The 17,755-nt window shown below is 39.0% G+C and overlaps 1 protein-coding gene across 1 annotated transcript in view; it reads left to right on the top strand.

Moving 5' to 3' along the window:
• Nucleotides 1-16,318, top strand: part of CD226 (CD226 molecule) — a 29,600-nt gene extending 13,282 nt beyond the window's left edge. Inside the window, 3 exon segments of the mRNA XM_056331496.1 lie at nucleotides 4,535-4,873; nucleotides 13,273-13,381; nucleotides 15,542-16,318. Of these exon segments, the coding sequence (XP_056187471.1) occupies nucleotides 4,535-4,873; nucleotides 13,273-13,381; nucleotides 15,542-15,695 (602 nt within the window). The 3' untranslated portion in view covers nucleotides 15,696-16,318.
• Nucleotides 16,319-17,755: the final 1,437 nt, after the last annotated feature.

Below are 17,755 nucleotides of genomic sequence, written 5' to 3'. Positions count from 1 at the left end.
CTCTGCTGTAGAACAAAGTAATCTTTGCAGTTTTGACAAATCTGCCAAGGTCATTAGTTATTTCTGATGGAGAGCATTACTTCCTAAGGGTAGCTACTTTGAAGGTAGCTCCGTTAACATCAATTTGAGCAGTATGAGTTTGTCCTGACCTTGTATCTGGGAGCACATGGTAAAGGTCTGTGTGCTGGGATGGGTGAGGATAGGGTGTGACTCCCCATGTTTGGTGCTTGGCAGTGTGTGCACTTTCCTGCAGCAGCTGATGTGACTCTCTTTGTATAAAACCTGCTCAGGTAGTGTTTAACCTCTGCTAAGCCTTAAGCCTGAACAGAGATGCAGAAACATGCCAAGCCAGAACAGTGTTTCAATGCATCTTATTTTACTGTGCTGAATTTTACCTTTCTGAAGTTGCAGAACTGACTGTGGTTTTCTTTGCATACGGTTTTAAACCGGGAGGAATGCAGGAGGTTTACGTGTAGTTCAGAGTGAAACTCTGGGGCCTCGTATGAAATAAATCTGGGACTAGTGAAATTTGCAGCAAACGGTAATTAAAATATCATAGGTACTGATTTTAAAAATGAACATAATAGCTGAAAACAAGTACAGGTATCTAAGCAACTTTCCTCTGAGGAAAAAAACCCCAACTCATCCCATCAAAGGTCAAAAGAACAAAACAAAACAAAACAACAACAACAAAAATGGGTAGGACAGGAACCCAAAAGTAGAAAATCTGAAAAACCCTAGCCAAAAGAATGGGGACAAAACTTTTACATAACATTTGACTTTTAATTTCTAGTAGCAAGGGTAGAGGGGAAAAAAAAATTACACATTTTTATTTTTCCTCCAAAAAGAATATCTTAACTTCAACAGTTTCCCTGCTGCAGAAATTGGGTTTGATCTTTTAAATCATGGAAAGCTGGTTTACACTCTGTTATACCTCTATATTTCTGAGATTTACTTTCCAAGAAGAATATTGAAAGATTATGTTTTTTAAAAAATATGAAGGCTTATATTTTTTCTCTTTTAAATATCTAATAGCAAATAGAAATATGTATAGCTGCAAAATATGATGAGATAACATCGTACCAAAAGAGATGCTGGGAAGATATCACACACAGAGCACTTTACTAAGCAGAGGCAAATGTACCTACCGTGAGTGCTGTCACCTGCTCTAACCTTCTGTCCAGGAGGCAAGATGACACAGCCATGACAGGGGCAGCAGACAGCAGTGGCAGTGGCTGGATTGAGCAGCGGGCAGGGAAAGTCTACTCACAATGATAATTTTTTTTTAGCATTTCTGAAATATTCACACATGGTTTGTCACCTTGAGTTGTGCATGTGCAGGGGTGACAGTATGTGGGTGTGCTTTTTTCCCATAGAATTATTTCTCAGAGCAGGAGGTTCTCATCCCACGTGTACCAAGCTGAAAGCAAAGCAACTCTGTTCAGAAAGGTGCTAAATAAAGTTGAACAGAGGAGAGGGAGGATGAAACAACTATGCTGATGCCAGTATGAAAATAAAATGGGACAATGGCTTAAAACAAAAGCCTGAAACACTTTAGTGTACTTGGAAGATTTAATTAGAACTATGTAGGCCTAAGCCTCCACTGCTTGTGCTTTACATAATCAAGTTGTACAAGGTATCATACTGTCAGATAAAATACACATGCAAAGGAAAAAAATAAAATGTGTTGTGATGTCTGTGTTTGAAATTGGTTGTGACAGAATGAACAGTGGTCAAGAATCTCAAAACTTTCTAGTTTAATGTGGCTGTTCGTACATAGTTCTCAATACTAAAATATTGTTTATTATTTGTATACCAGCAAATTATATAAATATATCAAAATTTGTACCTGGAAATTCTCCACTGAAGTTGCAAGGCAACCTCAGCTTTATAATTGTATATAACTGTACCTATTATAGTATATTACACTATGTTGTAATATTATATATTACCAGAAACTGGGATCTAGTGTTTGGCAAATATAACATACAAAGTTAACTAAAATTATAAGACAGAAGGGATTTCATGATTTTGGTGGAAAACTTTATATCTCTTTGTTCACAGTTCACCATATGTGCAACGTACTTTTTTCTAGCAAATATACAGCAGAGCTGCAGGGAAGAAGGCTAGTTGTTATACCATCCTGGCTGGCTGCCCTTTGGGTCATGCGGCAATCATCTGGAAGGTGGGAGGTAGCATCATCATACACATGATTTCCCTAATAAACACATTTAGGTGGAAGAAACATCTGGAGTTCAGGGTAGCATTGGCATGAAATGAATAGGACAGCAAGGATGGGCCCAGGAGCAAACGGGGAGACTTCAAGGCTCCTTAAGGAGAATGTGGGTAGCAGCTGGGCTTGCTCATAGCAGAAGACAGCAAAGACTGCAATGAAGAAGACAAGACTTCTCAGGGAAGAATATGTGGTTTATTGCAAAGCAGGCAGTTGCTGGTCTGAAAAGAGGCACAGATGGAAAGGATCTGACCTCTAAGAATATGACGTACAAGATGGAGAACTGGTTTCAATCACCTTTTCATTTACCCCTCTTCGCTAGCAGATCTGAATCTGAAACTGTGGATCTGAATCTGACATGAAGAAAAAAATTACTCATTCTAGTGTAGTGACTTTTGAGGGACTGCATTTCAAGACATATTTTGCAAGTGTATAGTCCCACCATAGTAGTCATTTAGTCTAATTCGAATACCACTTAGACTTCCATAAGTAAATTCTTGCTGGAACTAGCACAGTATCTTAAATGATTATCCAGCCTTGTCAGCCATCTTCAGTAATAGAAATTTAGCTGTCTTTGGCAAGCTGTCCAAGAAGTTAATTAGCTTCACTTTGTTGTACCTTCTGTTTAGTAAATTTATCTCTTTCCTGTCCTTGTCTGTCATTAACTTTCTGTCTCCTTGATTGCAGTCTGCATAGATCTTCAAGTTCTTCATTAATTTTTTTTTAGGCAAACTCACTAGACACAGTTCCTTTTGTCTTTCAGCATTTTAATGTTTTAATCATACTTCTGGTCTCCAAAGGCAGAGAGAATGTAGTTTTTCTGTGCTGTGCTCCATTGATAAAAAATCGGAGACTAGACTTTTTCATTTAGCATTTCATAGAGACTGCACAAGTCTCAGAGATCACAGACTTCCACAGTGAAGTCTCTATCCTGTCAACATGAATGGAATCACTTTTTCCTAGATTTAGGGTAGTATACTTGCCCACATGAAAGCCTACTACTTTGCACCCGGCTTAGGAGGTGAGCTAGGCCACCCTGTGCTAATGATTTCTGCAGTATCTATGATTTTGGCAACCCTGGCACTACCATTATCCAAAGCAATGAAGTTTACCAGCATTTTTTTCCCTAGAGTTTTGATAAAGATTTTATATCAAGGAGAATCTAAATCTAGCTCAGTCTAAGGGCATATTCAATTCCACCTAGAGTGCTACTGCAACAGTCGTCTCCTATGAATCTGGGTACAGCCTCATTTTAAAACCTTTTTTTATAAACAGATTTTGGTGCATTTAATGACTAATTTTTGCTATGTAATTTTGGTTTTCTGTCTCTGCTTCCAGTTGTTGCCATAGATAGAGGCAAACACATTAAAAATATATATTAGTGACTTTTTTCTTGACTTAAAGACATCTAATAAAAAAATTAACTAATCGAAGAACTTTAAATACTAGGCTTTTTACAGTGTAGAAAGAGCAATCTGATCATTAATCTTTTTCAACATTAAAGTCTTCCAAAAAATGACAGTGCTAGTCTAATTTATGAGAGATAGGCATTACAAAGCTGACTTTAGAAACCAAGTAGCTATTGAATCCTCTGAATATCAGAAACATTGACAATCTTTCTACTGATAATTCCCCCCCGCCCCCCACCCTCAATTTTTAAGCAGTGAATTCTATTGCTAAAACCAACAACACAGAGCTGGGGGATTTCAGTCAAAACTATTTAAGATACAGTATTTTCTATGGTTTATACATGTTGGAAGTCTTAAATTTGCCTGGAAGTCTCCTTTCATGCCACAGCCTGACTATCACACAGGTTTTTCCCAAGTAGAGAATATGAATGGATAATAATTTTTTTATTTAAGTGGCAAGGTCTGTGAATGGGAGAACTGTAGTTCATAAGATGGAATGTCTTTTAACATCACTTACTAATGCATGTCCTGAGGGTCACATCAAACCATTTTCTTATTATAATTAGTGTGAAAGCAGAACAAGACTATCACAAATTTAATTAGACAGGCCCTACAATTTATGCTGTTGAATATGTCCTGAAACTGTTAATAAAAGGACCACGTACTCAAAATGTATAGAAATAGCCTTCTTGCAATGTCATTGCAGACTCACAGTTCCATAAAGATTGTTTTGTCTAAACACGCACAAAAATATGGTCTGGTCATAGATAGGTATAAATGATATTTTTCAGTATTTCAAATGATTCAAATACCTTTCTGCTGTAAGTCAATTTCATTAATATTTGCTATACAGAAATTATTGATACTAAACTTACCTTGAATTAATTATAAGCAAGTTTTTATTCTTTGTGTTTTTCAACAAATGCTTTTGAGACACAAAGTAATCCTGTGTTTACCAAGCCTGGAGGAAACATTGCTTTTACTTGCCCTTATAAAATTGGACATTCAGTGCAGCAAATGATATGGGATAGGATTAAAGCAGATCAGGTAGATATCATTGCTCTGTGCAGCTCCTCAGGAAAGCAACACTTTGGTTCAGTTTTCAAGGAGTATACACTGCTGGGTTGCTCTGATCAGGCAAACTCCATGATTGTCATTCAAAATGTTACAGCTTCTGACATTGCAATGTACCACTGCGTAGCTACTGGAAGAAGCAAAACCTATGTGATGAGTTTTTACTGTGGCTAATAAGTAAAAGAGAAAGTTGTAGACATTTTCACAGTAAGAGCTTCTGAGACATTAGCACTGTTACCATATGAAATAACTCTTCAGTAACATGTGAAGATTTATTTGAACACCACATTCTGATTAGCAGCATGTAAAAGACAGCAAAGTTAACAAATAATCTTGTTTCCACAAAAAGAAGCTGGTTTTAAACTGGTCTGGTCTTGTTATAAGACTTTAGACCTGCTTGTGAGAAACTGGTTTGATGTTAGGAAGCAGACCCTTTGAAAGAGGGGAGAGGTCCCAAGTTTGCAGGTAGAGGTGGGCAGGAGGGGAATTTCCCATTAGCACAGTGCACTGCAGGGTCCTGAGGGTGAGAACTAGCCTTCAATGAAGGCCAAGAGCTGAAAATGTAAAAATTTGTAAGCTGGCCTCTACCTTATTTATGTAAGGAGGTTTTTTATGGGGAGCTGAGGGGCTGCCTAGGTTGTGCTGTGATTATCATCGCAGTTTGATTAGAATGGCAGCTTAGGTCCCCACACATAGACACTTAAAATTTCTCAAATTGTGAGCTGAATCCCACAAATTGTGAGCTGAATCCCACCTTTACTTCTGTTTCCTGTTATGATTGAAAAAAAGAAAAGACTCAGTTTTGGTTCTTCTCTATAGAATGTATTTTGAAGAGATGGTTCTCGTACCACCCTTGTCCTTTTGTCGCAGCATTCAGTCCAGCTTCTGTTGTACTGCTTTTGTTCCTGGTGTGGGAAAATTACTTGGTGGAGTGGGGGGAATTAGAGAAAACTGGGACCTGATAGAAATGTAGTATTCCAGAAAGCTTTTTAGGATAAAATACAACTATGGCTTTCAGAATGATTGACATGCACGGAATGTACTTTACCACGGCTCCCTAAGCAACACCCCCTGCCATCTCAGCACCTGCTGGTAGGAGTAACAGAGGGTGGAGCGGAGTGGAGACCCCACAGCCAGGCTCTGTAGAGCTCCCTGCAGGAATGGGGACCTGGTGGGCTGATAAGCTGCATAGCAGTGGTCAGATAAAGAATATATGAGATGTCCACTGCTGAGCCAACCATTGTAGCAAAGTGACCCTCCTCAGATGAAATCATCTCACTGCAATACTGATGCACAACTCCATCCCAAAGTTACCTGCCTCCAAGGTACTACTACACCTCACCAGATATTTGATACCAATCACTAACAAAAATAGGTATGACTAGAGTCACTTAAGCTCCATCTAAATTTAAAGAAAATGAATGTGTTCTGGTGAATTAAATCTAAAGAGGGGAAATTGTCTAAACTCCTGAAATACCACACATTGATTTAGTGTCACAAGGTTAGGTCAAGCTGACCCACCCTCTAAAGCTCTAAGTTCTGGCTGACAAGCTGATAAGGTGTCACGACCCCCATACATGCACAGAAACTTAGTTGAAAGTAGGACAAAGATAATTGTGGCAGTGGGAGATCACAACCCCCAACTCAGATAGCCCCCCCGAAAGAGGGCACCCCCCCCGGTTGGGGAGCATGTGTAGCTAGTGAAAAACTTCAGCAGTGCTGTCTAAGGATGTGTGCTAATTTACATTGGAAGCCAGAAACTTGTAACCTCTCCTGTGTATGATAAATGTGCAGTGTACTATAAAGCATAAAAAGTGGACAACTGAGGGGAGAAGTTCGGGAAGACTCCATCGTAACTCCTGGGATCAGTGGAGGGGCTGAACCTGCCTTCTCCCCCACAGGGACGCCTGTTGGGTGAGAACTTTATTCTATGACTAATCCACGCTAGCTGTTACTAAGTGTATTGTAAGCTTGCTTTGCAATCAGTGTATTACCACTGGCAATCTTTGAACCTTACTCTGTCACAAACCTGTATTTTGTATAATAAAAGTGGTCAGCTGATGTTCCTTTTATATAAGTCTCAGGAGATTTGAGTAGTTGTGATAAGGGATGTGACTCAGTGACGCTGTCAGCGGGGGTCCCTGGATCGGTCAGTGGAATCGCCCTCTGACACAGTGGGCTGTCAAAACGCAGGTAGCGGACAGGCTGGTCAGACACGGGGGTCTCGCCTTTCTTGGGAAACTGACAGGCTGGTCAAATATAAAGGGTTCAAAGAACCCCCCCTTCTTAATGTGACACCTGGTAATATATGAGTGTTAGTAGACATCCCTTTGACAGTACTAAGAGCTGTAGCATGGGGTATAAAAACATCAGAGTATGCTTAATCTGTTATATGGTTAATTAAGAAGTGGCAAATGTGCTCAGGGAAAAAAGTGCTGATCTGCTTTGCTCTGAATACTTGCCACAAAAGTCCATCAAATTGAGCAGAACGTGAGAAGAGATACCAGGACCAAATTTCTCTTACTTCTGACAATTTTAAACATTCAAATTTTAAAATGTTGACTATATTCATATAATCATGTGTATCCAAATTGTAGAGCAAAAATTTTTTCTGTTTACTCCAAGTGAGTTGCAAAAAATACAACTTTAAGAATTACCAGTCCTACCTATACAAACTATCTTTTCTCCAAAAAATTTTAATTTTCATGCTTCTTTTGCTCTTGAAACAAATACTATTTACATTTTTTTGTTCTAACAATGCCGGTATAGTTATACTTGTTTATTGGAGGAAGAAAAGGTATAAAACCATTGAAGAAGCTGAAGTGCAGTACGATTCAGAAAACACCCCATTATCTCACTTTTAATTCCTCACTCCGTGTTATGAAGCAAATTTGATTTATTTTTCATTAATACCAAAGGAAGCAAAGTGTCAAGGGTTTCCAATTTTTTCTCTGATGTTTGGAACTGTTTCATAACATGCAATATTTCCAGTCAGATATGGAGAATCACTAAGGGGAAAGATGCACCAGGCCATGCATCAGCTCCCACTGCACCCTGTGCCATAGCCAGGAAGGTCTCTCACAAACTTACGAGTGACTTACTGTGCTTGATGCAACAGCTGTGGCTCAAAAACCAAGTGGTGACAGAAACTTGCTGTGCTCTTGCTCTTCTTTGTTTGTTCTGTCAGTTCAGTCACATCATTTTCTTTGGCTTAGCATTACAGCGATGCCACACTGTAGCTTGGATTTGATACCAAACTCCTCCAATGTTTTTAGCCTGTTGGCGTGATTCTGCATGGGTACTGCAAATCTTCTCACCTTGCCCAGTTTCAGAGATGTTTTGAAATACTGAGTCTAGGAGCTGGGAGGATAGCTGCATTGTAAACAGTAATAAGGAAAACACTGTTTAGATTCAGGGAGAGTAAGAAGAAAGATAAGAATCTTTGTGGGTTTGGGCTTTTGTTGTTTTACTTAATTTTTTTTGAGAAACTGTTGGTAAGAGGACCCCACAAATTTTTGAAAAGGAGGAATCTTGAGTGAAAGGAGGTAGAAATAAAGCACAGTGTTATTTGCAGAACTGGTAATAGCTCCAAAACTGCTGAAAGAAGCAGATTTCCTCGTAAAATTACATTCACCTTTAGACAAGAAGCAAACCAGCATGGAATTCCTATGAAGAAAAAAGGGAGAGAGGAGGGAATGGGTTTTCAAGTGTGGGGAAAGCCTGTGTTATTCTTGCAGTTGTATCAGTAAAAGAGCAGGCTGCATTTGGCACTTTCAAACATTAATGAAAATAAAACCATGAGATTATTCATTATCACAATGTCCATTCTATCCCACAAAATATTGTGATTGTTGCTTTTTAGTAACAGGAATTTCCATGTGAAGTGGGAGTTCTGCAAATCTTTTATGTCCTCAAAACCTGGAACACATAAAGCAACATGTGCATGTAAAGTAATGTAGCCTTTGTTGGAAAATACAGAAAAAGGTGGCTGAATATTACATAATAATATAATGTGTTCAAGAAACTTGATTAATTTCTGATGTGTTCTTCACCATATTGCTCCTAAAAATTCTCCTAGTATGGAGATCGGTCATGTCACCAGATTCCACATCTGAACTAATTTCAGATTTTTACTTACCATGCTTTTTCCTTTTATTAGATTTCTGTTTCTGAAGGAAGGAAGCAGAATTAAAATCCATGAATTGTTTTGGATTGGGAAAAAAGGGGAGATGTCATATGAAAGAACTTAATTAGTAGGGTTGAAAAATAAATGGTTAGTCCACCTGAAGACCTAACCATTTTTAGAAAGATACATTAAGTTTTTTCTTGCCTTAACAGAAAGTGAGATAGCAAGGTCTCTTACACAAGGCCAAACAGAAACATTTTGTGCTGCTGTTTGCTCTCACTAGAATTGAAAACAACAAGTTGGTGGTTGTATTTAAATGTATACTTAGGGGTCAGAATTACATTATGATTTGTACTAGCCCTTTCACCAGCTTTGTTGCCCTCCTCTGGGTGCATTCAAGGACTGTAATGTCCTCCTTCAGCTGCGGGCCCAGAGCTGCAGGCAGTACTGCAGGTGAGGCCACACCAGCGCTGAGCACAGGGCGATGATCCCCTCCTGTGCCCGGCTGGCTCTGCTGTGTGTGATGCCCCCAGGGTGCGGGTTGCCCCCTCGGCTGCCAGGGCACTGCTGGGGCCTATTAAGGCTGCTGCCAACCAGCACCCCCCACCTCTGTCTGCAGGGCTGCTCTCCAGCCACTCTTCTCCCAGTTTATACTTGTGCCCAGCATTACTCCATCCCAAGTACAGAATCCAGCATTTGCTCCCTTCATCCACTGTCACAGCACAAACAAGCTGCAACAAGGCTTCTACCAGCAGTCAGATCCTACTGTCTGCACTGTTTCTCCTTCTTCCAGAGGCCAGACCACACCACTCCTTCTCTGCTACATCCAGGTTCTTCCTTCTTCAAACTCCTCCTCCATCCAACCTCCTCCCAGACTCCTCAGGGCTATTTAACCAGTCAGCAGGGATGAGCTACAGCTGCACATCATACATGTCAATCAACCCACTGCTGCTGAAGCAAGGCCACAGCTGCATGTTATCAATGTCAATCAACCTACTGCCTTCATTCCTCTGTAATCCACTAGGCAGGTGATTTTATTGTAGAAGGATATGAAGTTAGACAGGACTTTCCCTTTGTGAACCCATGCTGCTTGTGCCTTTAAGTCTTTCAGTAGCCCCCAGTAAGATCTTCATGGCACCCAGATGAAAAGCAGGGCACTACTTGTCCAGTCATTGAGGGTTATACAGTCCTGAGCTGGGAGGAGACAGCAATACTTCTGTGCCATTAAAAACAGAAGAAAACGTTGTGGTAGGGGGTGAGAAGAAGCAGGGTTGGAGTGAAATTGTATCTTCCTTCTTCCTTCTTGAATTCATCCAGTATGAACACAAGATATCAGACCATGTTTGTGGGTCTCTACTCAACAAATCACCTTTCTCTGGGCATGGATGCATTCATGCTGGATTTTTGCCTTTCAGTTGTAGGCAAAACTATTTCAGTGATGTCTAGTTAGCATACTATACGTGCCAGTCTAGCAAGGCATGTGACAAACTGCATGAAAATCTTTAAAGTGCAGTTCAGATCTCTTGTTAAAACAAACAACTGTCTGGTCCATCAGTGCTTCCACCTCAAAACCAAAGTCAGTGCACTGGAGGTTGGAAACCTTTCTGCAAAAAAAAATCACAGTCTTGCAGAGAAAAAGCCAAGGTTATGAAGATGGGGAAGGTAGGAACACATTGCCTAATACTTAACAATCAGAAATTGTACTGATGCTGAAAATACACTTAATAGCCTCCCATTAGCATATTGCCTTTTATGAGAATACAAGAACTAAAGGAGGCACATGACAAGCCTCTGACACGTTTCTGCAAAATCTTGAATGTTACGTTATAAAGTCAGTAATTATAAAAAGTTTTGTATAGTTAAAGGAAACAAATGCCTCAGGATGGCATTGCTCACTTCAAATGAGAAAAGGCAAAAGGGCTTTGAGTTGTTGTCAGTTCTAAAAAAGAAATCTAATTATTTTTGTCATCCAAATTTAACTGACAGCTGATAATCTCAGCCTTCAAACTCATTAACTCATAGATGATTATCTTGACCTGATAAAACTAAAGGTGAAACTTCAGGAAAAGAAAAATGAGGTCTGGAGTGTTTAGACTGAAGGGTGGGGACGCTGCTGAATTCTGGAATTCTGTCCAGATGCACCCATCACCATGATGATAGTTAAATACGAGATTCTTGCTTTTTTTTTTTTTCGTTGTTGCTTAGAGGATGTTTTCTCCTTATTTCTGTGAGTACTTACTGGCACAGGTAATTATTTCTGTGGTATGTAACTAGATACTTGGAAAAAAAGACATTATAATTTCTCCTGAATTTGGACATAGCTATAAGCACCACTCTGCCATTTTAAGTACACAGCAGTTTAAAACATGCTGGAAGTAGAGTGATTTCATATGCAGTTGTAATGCAAAAGGCATCAGTTCTTGTTATCAGGGAGCCTTCTCTATTATGTTACACACTTTCAGCAGCATAAACTTCCGAACTTTCTTTCTTTTTTCTTTCCAATAAAATAAGATTGGGATTCAATCAGAAGATTCTTTTTTTAATGAGTATTTTTTGTTAACCTTTCCCACGAGCACATTAATACTAAAGAGGTGTGCCTGAGCAAGTCTCATCTGGTATTCAGGAGAGCAAGATAAGAAGCTGTGAACCTTTTTGATCCAGGAGAAGAAAAGCCATCTGGTGATGGCCTGGCAGCTGGGTAGCTGGGATTACTGTCCTTCGTGTTACTGATTGTTTTCCTTTGCCTATGAACTGAGCATGTAAATTTCTTGTCTACTCAGAATGAAAGCTCTGTGTGGCAGCTGTGGTTTCATATTCAGATGCTATCCTTCTCTGTGCAGTGAGCAGAAGATTAAAGATGGACTAACCTAAAGACAGCTGTTAAGTCCCTGTTTACTAGTGAATTGCTAGTGCTTATGTGAAACACAAGAAACTTGTTTATGGCCATAAGATATGACCACCATCTCTTGTAGTAAATAATACAAGAGGCATTGCTCTTTTCCATCCCAGGGCATCCTCACTTTTCTGTACCTTTTGTATGGTTTTACTCCTACATGTTGAGAAACTGAAGAACATGCAGGAAATATTTCTTCTTTGCTAGGTAACTGGTCAGTGTCACACCCAGTGCTTGCCTCATCGAAATGTTACTGACACATAGGGTCATTCGAGACCACTAGAAGTTGGTAAGATTACCTGGCTATGATGTTTTCTGTAGTAGCTGATATTGCTAGCCACAAATACATTATGTACAGAAACATTGATTACCTATTATTTGTGTTTGCTTGCTTTTTGTACTATTGGTCTCAAGTCTCCAGAGCACTACTCAAAAAGGTGCAACAGAGAAGCAGCAAGCAGGGTACTGTGGAGGGCTGCAAAAAGCTGTCTTGTTCTGTGGTTGCATGCACTTTTTTTTTTTTTTTTTTTAATGCGAGCACTAAACAAGTTCAGAATTGTGACAAGAGAAAAATTTATAAGTGTTTTAAATGCATGATAACTGTACTGAGGACTTGTGTTGTGGGTTCTCTGTGTGACTTTATTACCTCTCTTCTTTCTCTAGCCTTTTTCCCCTCAAAAATGAGAATATAACATTAACTTTCTGCAAACTTGAGAAAACCGTAAGAATATTTTGACTTATACTTTGAAGACACTGTCTTGCCAGTCTCTACCCTTTAGTTATTACATGTTGCTCCTTAGCTTCAATTGAATATGACTCCATACTGAAGAAGTCAATGCATTATAAGCGAAGTTACTAAAATATAATTTTTCCTGCCTTGGTTGTAATTCTCAAAGAGAGGATTTTTGCTTAGGCTACAACAAATAAGGTGCGTTTCCTGTCATCCACCTTCAAAGCATGTACAGTAGTACTAGGTTATTACAAACAAGTGATCACAATGGGAGAAATTGTTGTGGAAATATTTTGTTAAAAAGTGAACAGATTTATTTTAGAATTAGAGAAGAAAATAACTGTGTGCAGCACTGAATAGAAAACCTCTTGAGGACTGAAGTATCTTCCCGGTACTCTGAAAAATATCCTGTTGCTCATGGAAGTATTGAATGATTTTTAGGTATCTCTTATGGAAAAAACTTTACAATGCCAAGTTAAGTAGTCTGAGTGCTTTTATTATCCATATATCAAGTCACTTATGTATTGACTGCTTTCTCACCAGAGGAAGGAAGGAGACAGAAACAGATTATACAAGGCACCACTTTTTTCTTCATACCACTGTGCTGTGTTCACTCACCTTTGGTCATCTCAGTCACAACTTTCATAAGAGCTAAGCAAAGAAGACATGGTTGTGAGGGTTGAATACCGAGCATGAGCTGTCAGTGAACAATGTCTCTAAATAATCATTGGTTTTCAACTTTGTCACAAAAAGTTCATGCTGGTTTTTAGAAAAATACTAATCATATTTATTACAATTGTATTTTAGCAACTTGGGATCACAAATGGTTTATTATCTACATAGATGGAGGAATTTCTGCTGATGTCTTACTGATAGTCTTTCCACTGACCTGCATCACCACTGCTTATTGCAAAAAGTGAGTAACAAACCAACTTGCTTAATATACTGAAGCAAGTGAGTACAAAGGTTTTAACAGCTTATCCTACTATCCTCCTCAAAAAAAATTAAAACACAAGTAGTTGTGGAAATTAAATTTGCTTGCCAAAATTTTAAACTTGAAAAACCTGATTCTACAGCCTATGAAAAAGTGACATTTTCTTTCCCCCCACTTTTTTCACAATAAGAGAAAAAATGGCTTATTCAAGTTCCTTAGTCAGCTAAATGCTTACAGTGGTATTAGCTGAAACTTCAGGCCAAGAGTGATTTGTCAGGAATAACATAAACCTAGGCATAGGTTGCTCCTGTTACTCACATAGAGAAGGAAGGGTGACACCCTGAACTTTTCTATATCTTCTAGCATTATTTGTCTTCTGACTTTATGTTCCAAATTTGCTCACAGCTGGATCCAAAATAATAGGTTAAACCGTTATCTGTTTACTGTATTCCTTGCCAAATATACACTAATCTGATCCAGAATATCTGCTTCCAATGAACAGAAATAGTGAGCAGAAAAAATATTTCTTCCCCTACCACAATATATGAGGCGGCTGGAACTTGTTGGCAATATATTGTTGTATTTTTCTGTGAATCAAAGGGCCTTTTTATCTGTGTCCAGGCTTTTACAAAACACTGCTAATCTCACGCCTGTTAGTTTGCAAGTCAGAGGAAAGACTACTTGGATTTTTACTGTATTTATTGGTTTCAGGGGGAAAATAAGCAATACCAGCAATATGTCTTGTATGCTGGAATTAGGTATTTTGGACTATACTATCATGTATGATGCAGTTCCCTGCAATATGTTTCTGACTTAATGTGTGTCATCTGAAGGGAGATGCAGAGGTTCACAGAGGCCTTATCAAAACCTTTGTACTCTACTCAGATGCCAGTAAGAGCAGCTGGACAGCTGAAGCACTCATATTTTGCACTGTGCATTTCTTAAGACCTTTCTCTTCTGTATCTGCTCTTTGTATATCACTTGAATATTATAGTCTAATCTTAAACTATAAAGACAAAAAAATTGGAGTATTTAAAAGTATGATTATCCCTAGTCACTATTTTTTTGATGAAGATTCATTAATGTTTTACAGCTACATTTAGAGGCTCAGCTGTGTCCATGTTATTAACAAATCAGCTCTCTTTTGGTTTGGTAGCATTTGTATTATTTGTGTATTATTCATACCTTTTTTCCTCAAGTGACTACTTGTAAAACTGAGACAAAAAATTGTATCCTGTGATACCCTTTGCCTTTATTTCTTCTAGTTCAGCTTCACTAATTCATTGGGACAGCTGTTTCAGTGATTCTCTGTTCTTTTTGGATTGTAACAATCAGTGTTTGGAGCTCTGAGCCTTTTTCCCCCCTTAATAATGCTATTCAAGGCCTAAAGTTTAGAGGTTGAAAGATAGGAACCAACATCACTGTCGCTACCTTGCCTCTTCATACCCTAAGTTGGGTATGTTACGCTGTGCTTAGGGAAATGGCTCCATTCTCACTGTGGATGTGAGAATGGCTTCACACCTGTCTCCTCTCAGGTGGCACTTCTGTATTATCCAGCGATGAGCTCCACTGTCAGTATGTCCTTATAAAGGTCTCTGACCTCCTGCCATTTCTATTTCTCTCATTCTGATTGTTGGGTCCCTGTTTGTATCAGAGTGAAGCTCTTCTGAGGGTGACCATAGGCTAGGGACTAGCTATTTGTTTCAGAAACCACCGTTCCTCCCATGCCAGTTAACCAAGGCACCATCACATTAAGTTGTCTTAATGACATGACTAATTCTTAGCCTGGTCAATAACTTCAGAGTAATTCTTGTTTTCACTGACATAGGAGATACTACTTCAGTGTCTGATGTATGTGAGGGGAAGGGGCATTCCACTGGTGCTTTACCAGGCAGCTGATGTGGGACACCTGGGAAATATATTCAAAGTAGAACTTCTTTTTTCATATGAGGTGAACCTGAAATGTGTATGTAGAAAACAGGAAGACAAAAAATATTTTAATTGATGGTTGAATAGTTCCTTGTAATAAACCAGCATATTAGGAAAATCTGCCATTTTATTTCCTTTTCAAAGTTGTAGCCTTTTTAAGAAAAGTCTTTCAATTTTTTTTCTTTTTTTTTTTTTTCCCTAATGTTCTTCTAGCCTGCTAACTGTTATAGAAGATCCAGTTTTCATGGAACATGGAAGAAGAGAGGAATCATCACTCTGGCAGAAAGAGGAGACTTACGACAACTGCAGAAATGTCTCACACAAACCCAAGAAAAAATCATTAGATGCCTTCTTAAGAATGAAGTAGTGAAAACACAGGCCTTGTATTTGACTTTATTCTCTTTGCACCAGTGAGATGTAGAAGGTCAAACTGGCTATGCAGAACACTGCCTGGGCTGCTTTGGCTGGACACCTAGCCTGGGCCAGGTTATATCAGGTGTGTCTATGTTGGATTGCAGCCTGCAGCATTAACATATCCTTTGATTCATATGTAGAGTTAAAGATTATTTGTACTTCTGCAATTTAATTTTTTTACCCAGTAGATGTACTCTTAAGTAAGAATTTTAGAACAGCTCTGATACGTGGAATAGAACTGCATATGTTTACATAAAGTTAATTTGGTCTGAGAAATCTGTGTCTAAGAAGCCTAAGTGAGAGGTTGAGAAAGAAAATGTGCTCAATGTAGTGTAATTCCATGATTTTTGCATCTCAAATTGAAAGGTCTATAGAATAATAAATTCCCAAGGCTTCCCACACAGGTGGTGTTATTTTGCTGCCGGGCAAACAGTACTATTCAGCAGACAAAAGCAAATATATCAAGGATCCTTCAACCTAGATTTAAAAGTATGAACAGAAGCTTGCTATCTGACAGCTGTGTGATTTTACAGGCTTCTTGCCACTTACTACAGCTAGTTCAGTATTACCTATTTGGGGATGGAATAGATGTGTAGCCCTTGCTCTCCTCCCTCCCTTTTCCCCCCCAACCTTTCCCCCCATGTCCAGGAGAAAAAAAACCATGAAGACTGTCACTGTCAGGTTATATTTAATAATAATTTATTATAAGGTTTCATTGCACCAAAAAAAAAAAAAAAAAAAAAGAGAACATGGGAGATACATGAATAAATGATGCAAAGCAGAAAAAGCGTGATTGAGAACATTTACAACATATTACACATACATATGGAGTTGTATGTGTGCATATGTATATATTCTGCTGAAACCTACAGAAGAAACCACACAGAAATTGAACAAATAGACATAAAATAAAATCCTTCAACAAACGGAACTAGAAGGCAGACCTGAGAATTAGGATCTACACATCTTTTGGCCTTTTACAAATCTGCTGTATTACTGAGGACAAAATCCCAGTAGATGAAGGTGTTACTATGACAGCATTACTATGACAGCTGAGAGTCATAGAATCATTTAGGCTGGAAAACACCGTTGAGATCATGAAGTCCAACCATCAACCTAGGACTGCTAATTCCATCACTAAACCGTGTCCCTAAGCACTGCATCTACATATTTTGAACAACTCCAGGGCTGGTGATTCCACCACCTCCCTGGGTAGCCTGTTCCAATGCTTCAAAAACCCTTTCAGTGAAGAAATTTTCCCTAACACCCAAACTAAACCTCCCCTGGCACAACTCGAGGCCGTTTCCTCTTGTCCTGTCACTTGTTATCTGGGAGAAGAGACCGACCCCCACCTGCCTAGAGCAGTAAGATCCCCCCGAGTCTCCTCCAGACTGAACAACCTCAGTTCCCTCAGCCGCTCCTCGTAAGACTTGTAATGATGTATGTCTGCATACTACAAACCGTGTGCCTGGCCTACTTATGCTTGATTCCCCTTTTCTCTTGAAACATTAGAAAAAGTGTTGCTGAGTATGTTTGGGGTTGGTTTGGGTTTTTTTTTTGTTTGTTTGTTTGTTTTTTCTGAAAGGGGTTGAGGAGGAGTCTGCCTACAGATCAGTTACCAGTCCCACTTGGCTGGCTAGGAAGGAGCATCAACAGCCTGACAGTGAAAAGCACATTTTGCGTAGCGTTCTCCAATGGCAAGCCTTCTTCATGTGCACAGGAAAATAGGAGTCTGAGTTCTTCTAAGAATGATGTGGACACAAGGCTTCTCTAACTATTTGAGCAATAATAGCATTGCATGGTTATCCTACACTTCAGCTAAAAGTCTAAAATCCTAAACCAAAGTGTCCTTCAAGTTATCACTAAAGAATTAAATTGTTTACAATGTCATACACCATCAGAAAATGTCTCATTTTGGCTTTTTATACTCCTGGACAAGGACACATACACATTGCAAGGGATATTTTTTTTCCTTTCTCTTACTGAAGGTTTTCAGACATATAAATGTTTGCG

This window comes from Falco biarmicus, chromosome 3, assembly GCF_023638135.1.
Source record: "Falco biarmicus isolate bFalBia1 chromosome 3, bFalBia1.pri, whole genome shotgun sequence".
Classification (NCBI taxonomy): domain Eukaryota; kingdom Metazoa; phylum Chordata; class Aves; order Falconiformes; family Falconidae; genus Falco; species Falco biarmicus.
This window is presented reverse-complemented; position numbering and strand designations above follow the sequence as displayed.